Source organism: Solea senegalensis, unplaced genomic scaffold, assembly GCF_019176455.1.
Source record: "Solea senegalensis isolate Sse05_10M unplaced genomic scaffold, IFAPA_SoseM_1 scf7180000015455, whole genome shotgun sequence".
Lineage (NCBI taxonomy): Eukaryota > Metazoa > Chordata > Actinopteri > Pleuronectiformes > Soleidae > Solea > Solea senegalensis.
The window spans coordinates 8,537-28,722 of NW_025321332.1; the positions used below are offsets into that span (position 1 = coordinate 8,537).

General features: G+C 40.8%; 1 protein-coding gene across 1 annotated transcript; it reads right to left on the reverse strand.

The window, feature by feature from the left end:
- Positions 1 to 486: 486 nt before the first annotated feature.
- LOC122762282 (putative neural-cadherin 2) lies at positions 487 to 19,925 on the reverse strand (the record flags this gene model as incomplete). The annotated part of the gene is made up of 5 exons (XM_044017461.1): positions 19,707 to 19,925; positions 18,325 to 18,491; positions 11,695 to 11,959; positions 4,143 to 4,323; positions 487 to 747 (listed from the first exon to the last, which is right to left on the reverse strand). Coding segments are annotated over exons 1-5 (977 nt in total), but the record flags the coding sequence as incomplete, so codon positions are not given.
- Positions 19,926 to 20,186: the final 261 nt, after the last annotated feature.

A 20,186-nucleotide genomic window follows, 5' to 3' on the forward strand; every position in this document is an offset into this window, starting at 1 on the left:
TGAAGTCTGTAAACCACTCACTCTCCCACACCAAAGCCCAGTGTGTGATTTTAACATCACACACACAGGAGCTGTTGATCCACTGCTGCCTCATCACTAAGTTCAAATGTCTTATTTTGTTAATTCGGCTTTTGAAATCCTGCGTTCAGATTGACACAAAGTGACCACACGAGGCAGCAGAGGACCAGCAGCTCCTGTGTCACCGCGAGCTAAAATCACAGATTTTCTCTATGGACTTTGGTGTGGGAGAGCAAACAGTTTATAAACTTCAGGTTCTGGTCAGAAAAGACAATAAAACCTGAATTTATTGTACATTTATTAGATTATTATTATTATTATTATTATTATTATCCTAGATTCAACATGATTTTTCTTATTTCTTATTAATCCCACATGTGATGATGAATTGCTTAAGATGATACAGTTTCCACACAAATGACTCTGTTGTGTCTGTGTTGTTTTAATGGTTTTAAATCTATTACAGACCAGTGTGAGTACATACCTAATAAGGCCATGAAGCAGATACAGATCGCGAACAGCGAGCTGAAGCTCAGGCCCACGTCTTCCCTGTAAATGGCCAGTGGCGTCTCGCAGTGGCGCCCCCTGTAGCCCTCCGGACAGTGGCAGGTGAATTTGGAGGGCGACTGAGCCACGCAGGTTCCCCGGTGACAGGGACGAGTCGCACACAGCGTGTACACGCACGACTTCCTGGAGCCGTTCACGCGGATCATGTGACCGGGAGGACATCTGCGAGGAAAGACACAAATAACAGGATAATGAGAGAACATGACAGCAGCAGCTTTCATGAGATACAGATGTAATAATGTCTCCCGAGAAAACACAGGAATAAAACAGAGATTAGGTTCAAGCATTTCAAGTTCAAACAAATTTGACTTCATTTGTAACCATAACCAAAACAGATAAAAAAAACGACACAAATTGCTGTCTTTTAATCAGCGACGTGACGCGGCCGCGGCGTGGAAACGCTGACTGTGTCTGTGGCTCAGGAGCGCAGAGGAGTTTTTATGCAGACGACGGCACATTTTCTGCCTCACTTCAGAAAACCGCGCCGTAATTAAAAGCTCATTTGGGCGAAACGGCTCAAACAAACATTTTATGAGGCCATTAATCCAGTGTCCCAGTCAATGTCCACACACACACACACACACGCTGCTCTGATGACATCAGAGATGAGCGCTGGCTGGAGATTTGCTCGCACTCGTAAATATTGACTCAACTTTACGACAGCGCGGCGACATTAATCTGAAGATGGCGCCGTGATTTATCGCAGGTCTGCTTATTTTTTCTCCTCCTGAGTGAGAAAAAATCTGAGAGTTTTTCTTTTCTTTATGACTTTTGTTGTGTTGTGTATAATGAGAGGGTGAAATAATGAGAGGGTGAAGTGATGCTGATGCTGGGGCGGATTATGGACCAGTTGACTTTCATCCATCCGTCTTCTACCGCTTTATCGCTCATGTCACTTTTCTGTTATACAGTTCCAGCTCCACTCAGTTTAGTTTCAGTCATGTTGCTTTACATGACTTCATAGCTCCTCCTCCTCAACGTGGGCGGAGTCATCACAGCACTGCTGCAGAAAACTGACGAGGAAAATAAATGAAGTCATGAAGCTGTTGGTTCTGTGAGTGATGAATGTCAGGGAGTCAGTGATATGAAAACATGAATATACCAGCGGTTGTGAGGCAGGAAGAAGAAGAAGAAGAAGAAGAAGAAGAAGAAAGGGGAAAAGTCACTCAAATGACTCAGGTCAAAGTCCCATAACATTTTTTTATGTTAATAATTACATTTTTGTGTTAATTATAAAAAAATTCACATTGATGAATAAAAATCTTTTATGCAATTTAAAAAAATAGGTTAATGTAACGTATTTTTTTCTCGTTAATGTGACACAGATCTGAGATCTATTTTTTTACATTATTGTGACACATACCAGATTTTTTTTCATGTGAAAAATCTAAATAATAGAAGCAAAAATATAAACAGGAAATCAGCGTTAACTTCAGTCTTTAAATGAAGTTTAAATGAAGCCAGAGTTCAAAGACTTCAGGATATCAGCGTGTGAGTGTGTGTGTGTGTGTGTGTGTGTCGTCAGTACAAGGGTTAAAAAGCCTGAGCAGAAAGTGAAGAAGATGAGAGCTGTACAATCACAAAGTGTCAGGACAGAGCGAGAGAAGAGGAGACAAGGAAGGAAGGAAGGAAGGAAGGAAGGAAGGAAAAGGAAAAGGTGAGATTAAAGGTGACAAGGCTGCACATGAGTGGCAGCAGAGAAAGTGATTGGCTGAGATGAGAGCATGTGACCGCGAGTTTGTCACGACTTTTCATCACATGACATTTCCTATTTCCTGCAGACAAACAAACCTTTTGAAGTCGTGGATGTAAAAATGTCGACGTGGCCAAACTGTGAAATGCTGTGTTTGTTTTACAGAGCAGGGTCACAGTTCACAGCCACACTCCCTCAGACTCCTGTGGAGTCTCTGCTGCTGGCAGTCGTCACATTTCACACTGACAATAACAACATGAAAGAAAGTTTCATAAAAAAAAAAAAAGGTGAACCTGACTCAGCTTGAGACGCTGAGTGAAAACACAGCCGTGACTAAAAGACTTGCATCATAAAATCAGCTCAAGAATAACATACTTTAAAGTTTAGGGGCCTCAAAAGAGCAGTCATGTGATCATATCTCGGCAAACGTATAAAAAAGGAAGGTTTGTAAACCACTCACTCTCCCACACCAAAGTCCTTAGAGAACGGATTAACGCAAAGGCAAACTAGGCATGTTCCTGGGGCCCGATTGGCAGGGGGCCCAGACAGAGGGACAATCAAAACCTAAAAATGACCTGGTCCGCGTTTCAAGACGATTTACGCTCCACGTCCTGATGACGGGACGCTGTCAGGGCGTTCTGAGGACAGTCTGCTCCGATCGACAGTCGCGCTGGGGGCAGGCGGGCGGGAGTAGCCGCTGCAAGTGCACATGTCCGCGGCGAGGTCCGGGCGGAGTTCGCTGTAAAACACCTTCGACCCAAGCCCTTCCAAGCCGATCTAGAGTCGGTCGCGGCGCACCACCGGCGGAGGAAATTTCATGTCAAACTTGTGTGTGACAGTGCACTATAGAAATGACTGAAACGTGACTAACACTAATAAGAATTTTAGTCCAAAAGACCAAAACTAAGACTAAATCTAGAATGGCTTCCAAAAACAACAGTGCACAGTTCACCATCCAGACCAGTCCAGACCAGGAGCTGAATACCAGAACATGGAAGAGAGGTGATGCTTGTCCATGAAAATAAACCTCTTTATCACGACAGCACAGTTTCTCTTACTGCACATGTTATTGGTCTTTGTATATTTGACTACTTATTAAACTATTCCATTTAATCAACACATTTAATTAAGATTTTCTGCAAAATGCAATAGCTTACAACATTTATCTTATTTGCTCTGTTTACATAGCAATGCTGACACCTTTTGGTGATTTACTAGTACTACTACCTAAACAATGACACTCACAATGGATAAGATAAGGATCATTTAATAGCATTTTAACAGAGCCTTGTAGTAACGTATAAATACGGTAATAAAATTCAAAAAATAGTCTGATAGACTGTTTAATATACGACACGTGACTTATTTTGTCATACAAAGAACCAACACGTAACCAAAGACTACGCTATGTAAAATGTGAATTCACTTTTATTAGTAACTTTGGTAAGTTTCAGATTTCAATTCATAAATAACATTGATGGAGGGGGGCCCAAAAAATACAGTCTGCCTAGTATAGTCCATTTATTTCATCCGCCTCTGTGTGTGTGTGTGTGTGTGTGTGTGTGTGATGTTAAAATCACTGATTTTCTCTGTGGGCTTTGGTGTGGCTGACAGTGAAGGCAGGTTTTTCTTTCACAGGTTGGATCAGTCATGTGTGTAATGCTCTCACATGCATCACATGACAGGATCATCATCATCATCATCACCGTCATGTTCTAATAATCTGTCATGTGTGTTTGCTCGTTTATCTTTTTTCTCCACACGTAAACTGAAATAAACAGTGTTTTATTATCATTTTAAAATAATTACATTCTCTTATTTTAAATAACAGTGTGTGTGTGTGTGTGTGCGTGTGTGTGTGTACCTGCACTCGTGCACTCTCCACAGGTCCACACAGGTGAACGGGGGGCTGCAGTGGTTCTTCTTGCAGGAGTCAGACGAGCAGCCGGGGGACAGCCCTTGCATGCTGACCTGGGAAACCCCGTCTCGTGGCTGACTGTCCAGTGGCATGTAGCGTCCATTGAGACGAACGTCCCTCACACAACCTGTGGACATGAGGACAAATGAAAAAAAGAGAGTTCAGAGGAACGAGGAAGAAAACTGTATACAGACAGGTGAGCTAAGTGTTGCTAATGCTATGAGATGCTAATGCTAGATGTTGCTCATGTTAGGTGCTACTAGCACTAGGTGCTGCTAATGCAACAGTGAAATCCAAATCAAAGACAAACCCAGTTAAATGATCAAATGTGTGACAAAAACATGTTTCTTGATGATAGTTGATGTTTTTATGAGTCGCACCAAATATGAATCATATGTCAATATCTGTCAAAAACAATACGAATAATAAAAACAGATCTGTAGACGTCAGGCCGCGTCACATCTGTTTTAAATCTGAAAAACTGAAACTTCCCACATTCTCACAGGTTTCTGCTCTGATTATCCTGAGTGTTTTTGTGTCAATTAAATAAATAAACAAATAAATAAATACATAAATAAATGAATGAATGAATAAACAAATAAATAAATAAATAAACAAATAAATGAATGAATGGATATATAAAGGACCTGAAAAAATGAATTGACAAAAAAAGGAGACACATGATACATTTTAATCCTAATATGATTTCCCAGTGGAAATAAAGATTAAATACAAAAATAACTCAAAGTGTTAAGTGAGGATTATTTTCCTATGAAATTAAAGATTAATGCAGGCAACATGTTCAGGATTGACTCCACATACATAATAAGCATAAAAATTTTTTTTTATATAGTCTTGTTTTACATTCTCTTTAATCTGATGAAATAAAAAATATTCATATCCAACTTGTTTAACAATTCTGCTCAGCTGCAATAAAAAATAACTGTCATTGACTTAAATGGTATAAGAGCAGCTCTTAAATAAATAATATTAAAGGGATAGTTCATATTCTTTTGAAGTGTGGTTCTGGCTCAGTAAAAACACACAAAAAATAACTTTAGTCTATGAATATTTAAAATATGTTTACTGCTTTATGTTTATTTTATTTTTTTTGTGACTCTCCCACACCAAAGCCCATAGAGAAAGTCCTCTGCTGCCTCGTGTGGTCACTTTGTGTCACTGAGGTTAATCTGAAAAAAGCATTTTAAAAGCCAAAGTGACAAAATAAGACATTTGAACTCAGTGATGGAGGCATCAGTGTGTGTGTGATGTTAAAATCACTGATTTTCTCTCTGGGCTTTGGTGTGAGAGAGTGAGAGTTCACAAACTTCAGTTTCCAGTTGGAAAAGTCCGTCTCACAGTGAGATATTTATTTTTATTTATTTATTTATTTATTTCGGTCATGACATTTAGATCACTCATCACATAACAGTGCAGTTCACACAATATACATAACCTAGTTTCTTTACTTGTCCTGTTAGATCTTAGTGCTGCATTTGACACCATTGATCATGATATTCTACTGCAGAGATTGGAGCAGACTCTTGGTATCACAGGTGCTGCCCTCTGCTGGTTTAAATCATACTTATCTGATAGATTCCAGTTTGTTCACGTTAATGATAAAGCCTCATTACAAATACAAGTTAATTGTGGAGTTCCACAAGGCTCAGTGCTTGGGCCTATACTTTTTACCTTATATATGCTTCCTCTAGGGAACATTATTAGAAAGCATAACATACACTTTCATTGTTATGCAGATGACACACAGCTATATTTATCGATGAGGCCGGATGAAATAAATCAGGTTGTTCAACTCCAGGAATGTCTCAGAGACATTAAGTCCTGGATGACCTGTAACTTTCTACTTTTAAACTTTTATACTCGGCCCTAAACACCTCAGAGAAAAACTTTCTGATCACATTGTCACTTTAGATGACATCACCCTGGCTTCCAGTTCCACTGTGAGGAACCTTGGAGTTACTTTTGACCAGAAAATGTCATTTGATTCACACATAAAACTAATTTCCAGAACAGCCTTCTTCCACCTGCGGAACATTATGAAAATTAGAAACATTCTGTCTTTACAGGATGCTGAAAAACTAGTTTATGCTTTTGTTAATCTAGATTAGATTACTGTAACTCCTTATTAGCAGGATGTTCTAACAAGTCTGTTAGAATCCTTCAGTTCATTCAAAATGCTGCAGCACGAGTTCTGACAGGAACTAGAAAGAGAGACCATATAACTCCAGTGTTAGCTTCTCTACACTGGCTCCACCCACAGTTTAGAATTCAATTTAAAATCCTCCTCCTCACGTACAAAGCACTTAATGGTCAGGCCCCTTCATACCTGAAAGACCTAGTCTTACCCTATCACCCTAATAGACCACTTAGGTCACAAAATACAGGTTTACTTGCGGTTCCCAGAGTCTGTAAGAGTAGAATGGGAGGCAGAGCCTTTAGCTACCAGGCTCCTCCTCTCCTGTGGAACCAGCTTCCAATGATAGTTCGGGAGGCGGACACTCTCTCTGTATTTAAAGTTAAACTTAAAACTTTCCTTTTTGATAAAGCTTATAGTTAGAGCTGGTTCAGGGAAACCTAAACCATCTCTTAGTTATGCTGCTATAGAACTAAACTGCTGGGGGATTTTCCGGTGGTACACGCACATTCACTCTCTCACACTCAGCATTTGATTATGACTTTTTATATGTCATTAACCTTGTCTCTTTCTCTCCCTAGTTTGTGTCCTTCCTTCCTTCCCTCTCTCTCTCTCTCTCTCTCCGTATTCTCATCATGCAGGTTGAAGGATCAAGATCCAGTTTCCGAGGCTACGCTCATCGTCACCATTATTATTATTTTGTAAATTAAAAAGTCGATATCAGTAACTGTATAAACTTGTAACCTGATACAGTTGTTGTGTATCTGCTGACAAAGAAAACATGTTTCAGCATCCGATAGCACTCAGAGATATGGTCTAGTTCTCGACAGTCAACTCCGACTCCATGTGTGTTTATTCATATTCTCGACTTGTTGCCTGGCATATTCAACTTTTATTTATTTATTTTTTTCACTTTAGTCATCTATTTCATCCGTAGGTATCGCCTCGCTTTTCTTCTCCATTCTTTTCATGTGCTCGAGGATTGTGGAGACGTCAGAGCGCAGCACTTTCTTTGTTATTGCGCTTTCCACCTTCATTCGCTCCATTCCCTGGTCCTCTCACTGTTGGTCATTCTCAGATCCCGGTGCTGCAGGTACATTCCCCATCCCAGGGAGAGCATTCCGATCATCATGAATGTGAATATGTACACATCCTCGACATCCTCTACATCCAGTGCAGCAAGGCACACGACTTTCCACTTATCCCATCCGTCCCGAATGTAGCCTGACATGTACGTCCCAACTGGGCAATTAGGTTCACCAGAACCTGGATTTCTTGTTGAGAACACTTTGTCGATTGCATTCAGTGACCAGCTTAGCAGTTCCATCTTGGATCAGTTGATTCTCCGTGGTGATGTGCTTCACCGTGGCAGCTAAATACTACCCATGTGTTGACATTTGTCTCAGTGTCAGCTGTTGTTTGGGTATGTTTTTTTTTTCTTTTTGTTTGGTTAACTTTGCTTCCCCTGCCGTTTCCCACAGTGTCTACAGATTTCTGTCCCTGACCTTTGTCATACTTTCCTTCTGTGTCATTCTGTATCGATTAATAGTCATCTCTACATACTTCTTTTTAAATACACTCAGTTTTGCTGATTTTTTCATCTCCTCATCCAAATTGTTCCACTGTCTGAGATAAAGACGTGAACGTGTTCTAAAGACATCGTAGACTTATGCAGGAGCAGGTTTTATCAGGTAAATCTTTTGTTTAGGGGCTAAAACCTGGCAGCCATGATGTAAGCCGGGCTCTCAGCACAGGGGGCGCTCACAGCACAGGGGCTCTGATCAGAGTTCCTGAGCTGTGTTGAGCTGCAGCTCAGGTAACATTCAGCATTCAACACTCTCATTATGTCTTTGCTTCAGCGGCGTGAAGTGTTTCCATGGAGCAACAGGAGCCCGAGTCGCCGGCGGGCACGCAGTCCTGCACATTTTATGTTCTCATCACTTAATTGCTACGTTGGTGCAAACACTTCACCAACCCCACATCCCGCCACCACTTACAAAGGCAGCTCACTAAAATGAATGCTACACACACACACACACACACACACACACACACACACACACACACGCGCGCTGCCATCGCTCCCGTCTGCCTCCTTTGAAGCCAAACACTTTTAAAGTCCATTTAATAAACATGTGCATTGTTTTTAGTGCCTGAGGCAGCGCTGCTGTCGACACCGCTCACAGTACGCCTCCAGGGAGCGCTCTCTCCCTCTCTCTCTTTATATGTCTCATTCTCCACTGTTGTGAACTCCTCCTCTCTCTGTGAGACACACACACACACACACACACACACACACACACACACACACACACACACACACACACACACACTTTTAATCCACACGACAATAGGTGTCCAAACAAGACTTTGATATCAGCTGCAGTCTTGGTAGCTTGGTTTTCAGTTACGTTGTTTTCCATGACTTCATAGCTCCTTCTCAAAGTGGGCGGAGTCCTACGAAGTCTTTTTAACTTTGATCTACAGTTGACATTGTTGGCTTTGATTCTCGTGTCTCAAGACTCTTCAGTGACGACACTCTCCAACAACCAATCAGAGGCCGGCAGTCTGCTGACGTCACATTTTAATATCGGCTCAGCTGAACCTCGTCAGAGCAGGAAGTAAAAAAAACACCAAGTTCTATCACTGATGGAAAAGCAGAAAAAGTAGTTATAGTTATAATAAAGCCTTAACTTCCATATTTCCTGGTCCAAACTACTTCTTATAATGACAATAGACAGACTTTAACAACAGGAAACTGAAGTTTCTAAACCACTCACTCTCACACACCAAAGCCCCTAGAGAAAATCACTGATTTTAGCTGCGGGGACACAGGAGCTGCTGGTCCTCTGCTGCCTCGTGTGGTCACTTTGTGTCACTGAGGTCAATGTGAACAAAGGTTTTCAAAAGCCGCAATCACCAAATAAGACACTTGAACTTAGTGACGGAGGCAGCAGTGGATCAACAACTCCTGTGTGTGTGTGTGATGTTAAATCACTGATTTTCTCTCTGGTGTTTGGTGTTGGGAGAGTGAGTGGTTTACAAACTACAGTTGTTAAACAAATGTAGAAACTCGATCGAAAACCCAAACTCATTGCACCTGTGTCTCTGTACTTCAGCTCTGTCTGTGTTTACACTGGAGAGCCGTGCAGTGGGAACAGCTGAAGGACGACAACACGTCTGAACAAAGGGTTACACTTTCTTTCAAAGATTACTCAGCGATCTCTGGGCCAAGTTTTTTCTCACAAAATGTCCTCGATGTAGAAAACTGAGGGAAGGACAATTCTGTGTCCTTCTGCTTATCTTTGTGCTTCCAATTAATCTCAACTGTAAAAAACACAAACGTTCATTTGTGGCAGTGATGTTACGGCTGAACGACGTGAGGCGACGCGATGAAGTGTCTCAGTGGAAAATATTCACATTTTAAGAAGCAGAAAAATATTAGAAACTTGTTTTAATTATAAAAAAATTAAGATTACGATTAACTGATTAATCTTTGCAGACGTAATACAGTCTATAACAATTGTTTTTTAATGCGAGTTGGACAAATGTTCCAATTATCCTCATAGACCTTATTTGCTGGCAGTAGACGTCCGCCATTATATATGTAATTCCTCATTCTTATCACAAACACATGAAGGAAACAAATACAGGAAGTGCCACAAATAAACAGGAAGTCAGACCCTAAGTTACTTAGCATTCAAAAATAAGGTCTACCAACAAACGTGGTGCAAAATAATGAGCTGTTCTGTACATCCATCAAGAGACTGACTGCCAAATATTGATCTGATCTGTAAATTCACAAACATAATGGCTGCCAAATAGTGATCTGATCTGTAAATTCAAAAACATAATGGCTGCCAAAAAGTGATCTGGTCTATAAATCCACAAACATAGTGTTTGCCAAATATTGATCTGATCTGTAAATTCATGAACATAATGGCTGCCAAATAATGATCTGGTCTATAAATTCACAAACATAATGGCTGCAAATTGATCTGATCTGTAAATTCACAAACATGACAGCCAAATAATGATCTGATCTGTAAATTCACAAACATAATGGCTGCCAAATAGTGATCTGATCTATAAATTCACAAACATAGTGGTTGCCAAATATTGATCTGATCTGTAAATTCACGAACATAATGGCTGCCAAATAATGATCTGATCTATAAATTCACAAACATAATGGCTGCCAAATAATGATCTGATCTATAAATTCACAAACATAATGGCTGCCAAATAATGATCTGATCTGTAAATTCACAAACATGACTGCCAAATAATGATCTTATCTATAAATTCAAACATAATGACTGCCAATTAATGATCTGATCTATAAATTGACAAACATAATGGCAGCCAAATAATGATCTGATCTATAAATTCAAAAACAAAATGACTGCCAAATAGTGATCTTATCTATAAATTCACAAACATAATGCCTGCCAAATAATGATCTGATCAATAAATTTACAAACATAATGACTGCCAAATAATGCACTCTTCTGTACAGCCACAAAAAGGCTCACTGAAAATAATTGTGTAACTGAACTGTACGTATGTATGAATCAAATTTGAGCTTCAATTAACTCTAATTTGTTCCAAAATAAATAAGGTTATTAATAATTTGGTGTCAAGAAAAGTTTTAATGCTGTAAAATAATGCAAATTTAACCCTGAGAATTGAACCCGACAGTTGTTTCAGAGAAGTCTTTGTTGTCAGGTAGAAATAAATCAAGTGAAAAGTCAAGTTAAAGTTTGGAAAACACCTGCAGACGCCTGCGATATTACATGTCAGTGACCCGCTGTGTTCAGGGCTCCTTTGTGCTTTGAATGATTTTTTCCAATTTCGTTTCCCTCTTTGCTCCTGAGCAGATGTTCACCTTTCCATCAGGTCACCTTTCATCCATCCTGCTCCACTGACGCTCGCATAGAAGCTGTGTCACCTCACGCTGAAGGAAAGGTGTGAACGACCTGAGAAGATTGCAGAAGGTGGAGGCTGACAGCCGTCAGGACGACTGATGTCGTCGCCTCGTCACAACCTGACAACGACTTCAGGAACAGCTTTCGCTTCTTTTGTTGGATTCTGGTCTGATAAAAAAATCGATTTTTATATTTATTTTTCTCTGGAAATCTATTAAAAATCAATGAACTAAATTAACCGTCAACTCAATGAATTCATCGGTTTGAAGGTTTTCTGATTGGACACAATAGCTCACTATTTGGCAGTCAGTCTGTTTTTTGATGTAGAGAACAGCTCATTATTTGGCAGTCTGTCTCTTGATGTATGTATATAACAGTATTGATTGATTGATTGATTGATTGATTCCTCACTCACCCTGGAAGCTTTTGTTGATCTCAGACGGGAAAGTGTTTCCCAGAATCACGGCACTGGGGTCAATTACGATTTCTCTGCTGCGCCCACGCGACCCGGTGACCTCCCGCTGACCCCCGCCGCCGTCCAGCCGCAGTGTCATCTCGTTGTCGTGGCGATCCAGGTGGACCTCGTGCCACTCCCCGTTGTCGAGGCGATAAGTGGGCAGGGTTAAGTTGTAGTCTCCGTCGCCGAGGTTGAAGAAAACACAGAGGAGACCTTGGAAAATCTGTGGAATTTTAATCAATAGTTTCAGACACTGTTACTGTGACTTTAATAAGAAACTAGAGACTTTACAGCAAGCTTTTATTAACAATCATAAGAATTGATTTTTGTTTACAAGCGTCTTATACTCACACAACTTAACGGTTGTTTTTCTTTGTTCTCTAACAGTTGTAAGTATGAATGTTTGTTGTAATGACCCAAGATTTATTTTATTTTTTCAACTACAGCAAATCAAACAGAAATAGCGTCGTGTGTGCGGCGCTTTAAGGTAAAAACAGGGCTGATATGTTCCGTTCTCCTGGTGTTTGAAGGACGACTTGTTAATAAAAAGTGTCTGAAGTGACGAGGGATCATCAGGCGAGCGACAAGCGAGAGAAAAGCAATCCTCACGTTTAAACGATGAGCTGCTTCTCCTGCGCCGTCTCATCTCCAGATGAAAACGCTTCCATTTTGGCCCCGAATGTGACGCTAATCACGCGTCTCTCACAGAGCGATATTCATTTAAAACTAATCCAGCAGCCTACGCCTGCTCTGTGTGTGTGTGTGGAAGAGAAGACTGAAGGCCACTTTCAGAGCGAAGGAGCAGCGAGTGCTTCACCCTCATTTCAATTTCAAACCGTTTCCTCCAAGTGTCCCACTGAGCATCATTTTCTGCTCTCCAGCCTCGTCTGTCGCCGCGACTGCGTAAACAGGCGAGTGAGACGACAAGTGGACCATACCAAGTAAAATAAAATAAAATAAAACCAACAGGAGATGAGCCATCACATGTCAGCTCTGCTTTTCATTTACTGCTTCTTCTTCTTCCCTGGTGTTCACATCATATTTGACCTATTTTCTTTTTAAGTGAATTAATATATATATGATTGTTATGAATGAATAATAAGCCAACATTTTCTTTGCTTTGTTTTAATGAGTTTTTCTTTGAGAGTGTGGTTGATTGAGGTACTGACATAAAAACATGGCTGCCGGCGAGGACAGAAGGAAAAACAGGTTTTAACTACTGAGCCAAATACTTATCGACTGAAGTCTTCATCAGTTTAAGTCTAAGACATCTTTAAGAACGTGTTCACGTCTTTATCTCACTGTTAGACACACTTTTACCAACAGGAAACTGAAGTTTGTAAACCGCTCACTCTCCCACACCAAAGCCCATAGAGAAAACCAGTGATTTTAACATCACACACACAGGAGTTGTTGATGCACTGCTGCCTCCATCACTGAGTTCAAATGTCTGATTTTGTCACTTCAGTGTTTGAAAATCTCTGTTCAGATTAAAATCAGTGTCACAAAGTGACCACACGAGGCAGCAGTAGACCAGCAGTGCCTGTGTCCTTGCGAGTTATAATCACTGATTTTCTCTTTGGACTTTGGTGTGGGAGAGTGAGTGGTTAAAAAGTCAGTGTAGCACTGTTGTAGTGTAGCAAACACATCCTTAAGATATCGTAGACTTAAGCTGACGTTGATTTTATCACATGAAAATATGGTTAGCGGCCAGTTTGACTCAGATTCTTCCTGCAGGGGGCGATGATTAACATTTCACTGAGGGCATGAATCCTCTTGACTACACAACAGGAGACCTACATTGAAAAATGAGTCCAGGTTTCACTTATTTTTGAAGGACAGCGCTCTGTGATGAATTTATGTATTAATTATAATCCAAATCCACTGAGGCTGTGATTTTTGACCACATGCACTCGATGCCACCTGATTTTACCCCCAATTAAAGTTGAACTGAGCGCAGCAGTTCGGCTCCCTGGGAGGTGTGTGTGTGTGTGTGTGTGTGTGTGAGTCTCTGCCTCACACACACTTTTACACACACTAGGTGTGTGTGACATTGTTGAGTAAACAGTCCCACTGCAGGGACCGTCTCATTTCCCCTGCCACCGCGTGCTCTCGAAGCTGCACAATCTTTCAGTTTCACGGACGACGCTGTTAATCTGCCGCATATCGGGATTAAATGATCCGGTTAAAATGTAGATTATCTCTGTTCGCTGCTCTGCAGTGAGCCGCTCCAGATTATTGATTTAGTGATAAAAAAAGAAAAAGAAAATAAATAGCATATGCTGCCGAGCGAACGGCCTCAGCAGCCTGAAGGAGATGAGTGTGATGTATGTTAAAGGCTCAGTGTAAACACCTGCTCAGTCTGAAAGATAAAGGAACATTTCTCAATATTTAAGGAACAAAATCATGATATTCAAAATTCTAATTGTAATGTTATTGATCATTATGGCTGTATTGTGAAGCACATGGCGTGAAAACTGAGATTTTTTTCAATGATTTGTCGATTAAACACAGTGTAAAACAAATAGTTACATTTGTCGCCTTAAGGACATAAAATGTATTCATCCAGTTGACCGACAGGGCCTCACAGTTATGGTTATATCGCCCCCTGTTGACTTTGACGGTGAAGTTTTCATGTGGATGAAGATGTGTTTGAAAACATGATTGTTTTCTTTCTGAGGGTCATGTTATTAGGGGTTTGTATTTTTGTGGTATTTCCAATGACCTGCTATCCATTAAACACAGTGTAAAAGAAACAGTTACATTCGTCACCTTAAGGACATAAAATGTACTTGTCCGATTGACCGACAAACCTTTAAAATTATAGCTATATCGCCACCTATTGACTTGGCATGACAGGGTTCTTTTAAACAGACAGACAGATAGACGATAGACAGATAGATAGATAGATAGATAGATAGATAGATAGACAGACAGACAGATAGATAGATTCCTTATTGGCAAGTATCTAACTTCTTAATCAAACTAGGGTTCGATTAGAAGGAGCTGGTGTGAATGCACCCATAGATGAACTTGTGAGATGGGTGAATGGCAAAACTGTTGTGTAAAGCAGCTTTGAGTGGTCATCAGGACGAAGAGCGTTAAATAAATACAAACCATTTCCAGGTTTGAGAAACACTGATCAACATTTTCTGGGCCAAACAACTAATCTATAATAATCTGTAGATAATCGATGATGACGAAAATTGTGAGCTGCAGTTCTCGCTCTGACATAACTGTCTTTATATAACTTCTATTTTTCCTGTGAGACACTGTGCTGCTCATCCATTAGCACAGTAAGTGTGTGCATTGTCTGATGTCGATGGAATCGTGCTGTTTCTCTCTGTACCACAGTCTGAGTCCAGCTACTCGTTGCTGCTTATTAAAACAAAATGAACTGAAGTGAACTGACAACACTGTCTTCTCTCTCTTTCTCTCATCCCTCACACAAAATCACAAATTCATTTCCACATTTAACCCGTGCTGTGTTCAGTCAGAGATCCGCCGCGGCGCTCGTGCCTCGCCGGTCATTAACTAATCATAAGCAGCGGTAAAAGTCCAGTGTTGCTCTGCCTCTTCATCTCACTTATTGCCACACTCTGTGACCGCCGTGCCCATTTCCAGCTGTTATTCCAGCCATTACGGCGCGAGTCTCCAGCTCCCACTGACAGATGGACGCGGCATCAGCGTCCGTCTACAGGAGATACAACCACTGACGCTGATTTTCATCATTCAACCACTAACCTGCTGCTCCCTCAGAGTCACACTGACTCTGTATCACCATGAATATGTCTTTAATCTCCCACAAATACTTTAGTTTCACCCATTACAAGCTTATGAGCACCTATCATTTAGACCAGTGGTGCCCAAAGACTGGGTCGTGTTTTAAATAAAGTTTTAAATAAGAGGCATGAAATGTACTTAGGTTTTAGAAGTAAAAGTATTAAAAAAGTGAGGAGTTAGGATTGAGCCATGGTGGATCAGTGGTAATACGAGTTGTCTTTTAAATGGAAAGTTGTGGGTTCAATTCCTGCTTGTCTATAAGTGTCCTTTCTTCTGATTTTATTTGGTAGTAACAAAGAGCGTTAGAGGAAATGTAGTGGAGTAAAAGTATAAGTTAAACAAGAAACAAAAATGACAAAGTAAAGTACAAATATGTGAGCCTTGTACTTGAGTACAGTAACAAAGTATTTGTACACTGAATACGATGTTATTTGCTTCATGCCACAGTCAACAGGTGGCGATATAACCATAACTGTGAAGCCCTGTCGGTCAATCAGACGGACACATTTTATCTAGCTAGACAGATAGACGGTTTGTCGGTCAAACGGACAATTACATTTTATGTCCTTAAGGTGACGAATGCAACTATTTGTTTTACACTGTGTTTGATGGACAGCAGGTCATTTGAAATACCACAAAAAATACAAACTCTTAATGACATGACCCTAAGAAAGAAAGAAAGAAAGAAAGAAAGAAAGAAAGAAAAAGAAAAGTGACCTCTCACAGTTGACCTGCAGCTCATTAGTCACTCTTTTATGCGACTGGTTAAAAGTTATGAAAGCTGTTTTACAAACTGCATCTTTTTTTAATCTTCTTATGTTTATTATTCCCAGTAGAAAACAACTTCAACGATATTTCATTATTCTGGAGTGGAAATGTGTTTTTATGCCTCTGTGGATTTCACTGCTCAGCAAATCCCCGAACATTTGTATTGATTTAAATTAATATTTACTGGCCTGTGTGAAAGTGAAACAATAGTCTAATCCAAGAGGGGGAGGAAGAGGAAATATCACAGGGGAGAGAATGTATTATCTTAAAACAAGCATTTAATTTCAATGCATGTCAAACACACACACACACACACACACACGTTTTCCTCCCTGATGAAAAGTAAACAGAAGAATTACACAGAAAACATGATCCTTGAAGGCAGCACTGTAATATTTCCATCAGAGAACATGGCAGGGATCCCACTCTTCCTCAGTGGGGGGGCTCCTCCTCCTCATGAGATTACACACACACACACACACACACATATTTTCATGCTCCCTGCACCCGCGGATAACATTTAAAAATGGAGAATTGTTGGAGTGATGGATGGAGAAGCTGAGACGGACGGGGAATCAGAGGAGAGGCAGTGTAACCATGACGGCGGCCGCGCTGTGGATAATCATCATCACTTCAGACGCTGACGTGTGATCGATACACAGAGTGGGAGGGGCCGTAGAGAATGTGTGTTTGTGTGTGTGTGTGTGTGGGGGCAGCTCAGCAGCAAAAACATGACAACAAGCGGGAAATAAGCATGACTTACATTTAAAGCTGCAATATATTTTAATTTAATTAACAATTTCCGTGATTAAAACGATGAGTGATTTTAAAGTATCTACTACTAATTAAAACTGATTTTAGCCACAAAACAAAAGGTTTATCGAATAAAATCCACATCAGTTTAAGTGTACGATAGCTTAAATAAATGTTAACCACTCACTCTCCCACAGAGAAAAACATACATTTTAACATCACAGCACACAGGAGTTGTTGATCCACTGCTGCCTCCATCACTAACTTCAAATGTCTTATTTTGACTTTGTTTGACTTAACCTCGGTGACACAAAGTGACCACACGAGGCAGCAGAGGACAAGCAGCTCCAGTGTCAGGTGATCGTCATCGTCACGTCTGTGCTCGTGAGAGCGGAGTCACGACGGGTGAATATCAATGAAAACAAATGTAGATTCTGTATCTGCTAATTAACAGAATTCACTGAGGACTTTGTTTGTTTCACACACACACACAGTAAATCAATGAGCTGCACACGGGCGCTCTGCACTGAAATAAGATTTTATCCATCTGGAGTCGTAATAAAATAAAAAATAAAAAGGGTAGAAAATCAATATTTCTCATCAATATCTATATTGTTGCGAGACGCCGCAAATAAATGAAGGAATGAATGTGGGAGGAAAATAAAGAGTCACGTCTCCTAAACACTAGAAGTCCATTTTCGTCGACATCATATTTTAGAGTCCGTAAATATTGGGTGGGAACGAGTGTGCGTCATGTGACCCAGCAGTTCACCATGACTCTTTGTCATATGGTAACTATTCACTCTCATTTATTACTGTCTATGTCTACGTAGCCTTTAGCGATCGTCGATCAATGAATCAATTATTTCCTCTATTCATTCTTAAACTGTTGAAAATTAAACGACAAAATCTGGGATTAAACGTCAAAACCCGAAATTAAACGACAAAATATGGGATTAAATGACAAAACCCGAAATTAAACGACAAAATATGGGATTAAATGACAAAACACGAAATGAAACGCCAAAATATGGGATTAAATGACAAAACCCGAAATTAAATGACAAAACCTGGGATTAAATGACAAAACCCGGGAAAAATGTTGATAAGTTTCTCTTAAATGTCTTGTTTTGTCCACAAACAGAGAAATCTGCTCCACACAGTTACAGTATACGCTAATGACACAGAAAAGTGACATTTGTCTCCTTGTCTGTACGCACAGACAGTACACGCACACGCACACGCACACGCACACACACACAGTGAGCGAGTGTGTGTCTGTACCTCGAGTCTCAGGTATTCACTCTGCTCCTTGGACGTCACGCTGATGATCGTACTGTTGTGTTTCCGGGTTCGAACCAGGACTTGAATCCACGTCCTGCGAGCCGGCAGCGGTGACGCCAGCTGGTACTGGACGTAACTGTGTCCATCCAAGGAGAACTCTGGCACCTCTGGTAGTGACACACACACACACACACACACACAGGTCAGTCAGCTGGTGCTCCAGACTCTTTTATCAAAGACATGAATCATCTCTCATGAATATGGAGACGTAAACCTTCATTCATTTATTCATTAGTTCACTCACTTCATTAATCACAGAGAATGTGTGTGTGTGTGTGTGTTTGCCCTCTGTCGGCTCTTTGGATTAAATCTGAATCAGTGCATCAGTGTTTCTGAGTTTAAAGCTCAGCTCTGGGATTTAGCTTTAGCTTTAGCGACCGCTATGTGGGCAGTGAGCTAAAATCAAGGCGGGGCCATGATGGACACTTCTGTGCTAACGTCTGAGTAGGAGTGGGTAACAAAACCCGGGATTAAACAATAAAACCCTGGATTAATTGACACAACCCGGGATTAAACGAAAAAAACTGGGATTAAACGAAACCTGGGGTTAAATGACAAAACCCAAGATTAAAATAAACGACAAAACCTGGGATTTAACAACAAAGCCCAGCATTACTCGGTTATCACTGTAGATTCAAAATCTACTTATAATTCCAAAATCTACTTAAAGTTTAAAAATCTACTTAAAGTTTAAAAATCTACTTAAAGTTTAAAAATCTGCTTAAAGTTTAAAAATCTACTTAAAGTTTAAAAATCTGCTTAAAGTTTAAAAATCTACTTATAATTCTAAAATCCACTGGTCAGAGAGTGTCGTCATGACAACCAAGCCAACAATATAATTGTACAGAATGAGCAGTAAAAAAGTCTTATCAGCCGTAATTGACTGCAGCCTGGAAAACTCAGATTAACGTCAGATTAAATTGATCATATTTAAACTCCCGTGTTTTCCCTCGAGGCTGCGAGAGAAGAAATAAAAAGCTGAGAACACGACACATGTTTGCATCCTCGTTAATCCTCACAGGAGACGAGCTTATTTTAGCCGTGAAAATGATGTGAGCTGCAAATGAAAATGTTTAAATAACTCACACCTCATTATCAGGCATATATATGTGTGTGTGTGTGTGTGTTTCAGCTCATGTGTCTCTCATGTCTCATGTCATGTTACTTTTTTTGGTTGTTATTCTTATAAAATCCATGTTTTTCATGTTATCGTCCTTTATTTAATAGTTCTTATCATTATTTATTAGTTCATAGAATCCACGTAAAACCTCTGCAGAGATGCGAGACCCTGGTGTTGAGGTAAAAACATGAAGCGAGCTCACCCTCCTCACACCCGTGTCCCGTGTATCCCGGCACACACTGGCAGCTGAACGAGCCCCACTCGCCGTGACAGCGGCCGCGGCGGCCGCAGGACGGGAAGCCCATGTTGACACAGCTGCTGTCAGTGGCCGGGCAGCCGGGCGAGCTGGACTGAGAGTCAGCCGGAGAACCCAAGTCATACAGCTGCACATGGACAGATACAGGGAGGGAGGAGGGAGGGAGGGAGGGAGGGAGGGAGAGGGTGAGCAGAGGTCAGAGGGAAAGAGGAGAGAAGACCAAGTTCACGTTGTTGTTGAACATCACAGCACACAAGAGCTGTTGATCCACTGCTGCCTCCATCACTAAGTTCTCATGTGAAATCGGCACAGAGCTGGAGAAGAGAGGAGGAGGAGGAGGAGGAGAACCTTCACATGTGCTGAAGGACATGAGCTCAGGGAACAGTGGCCTTCTTTTTCTCGTCTCTCTCTCCCTCTCTCTTGTCT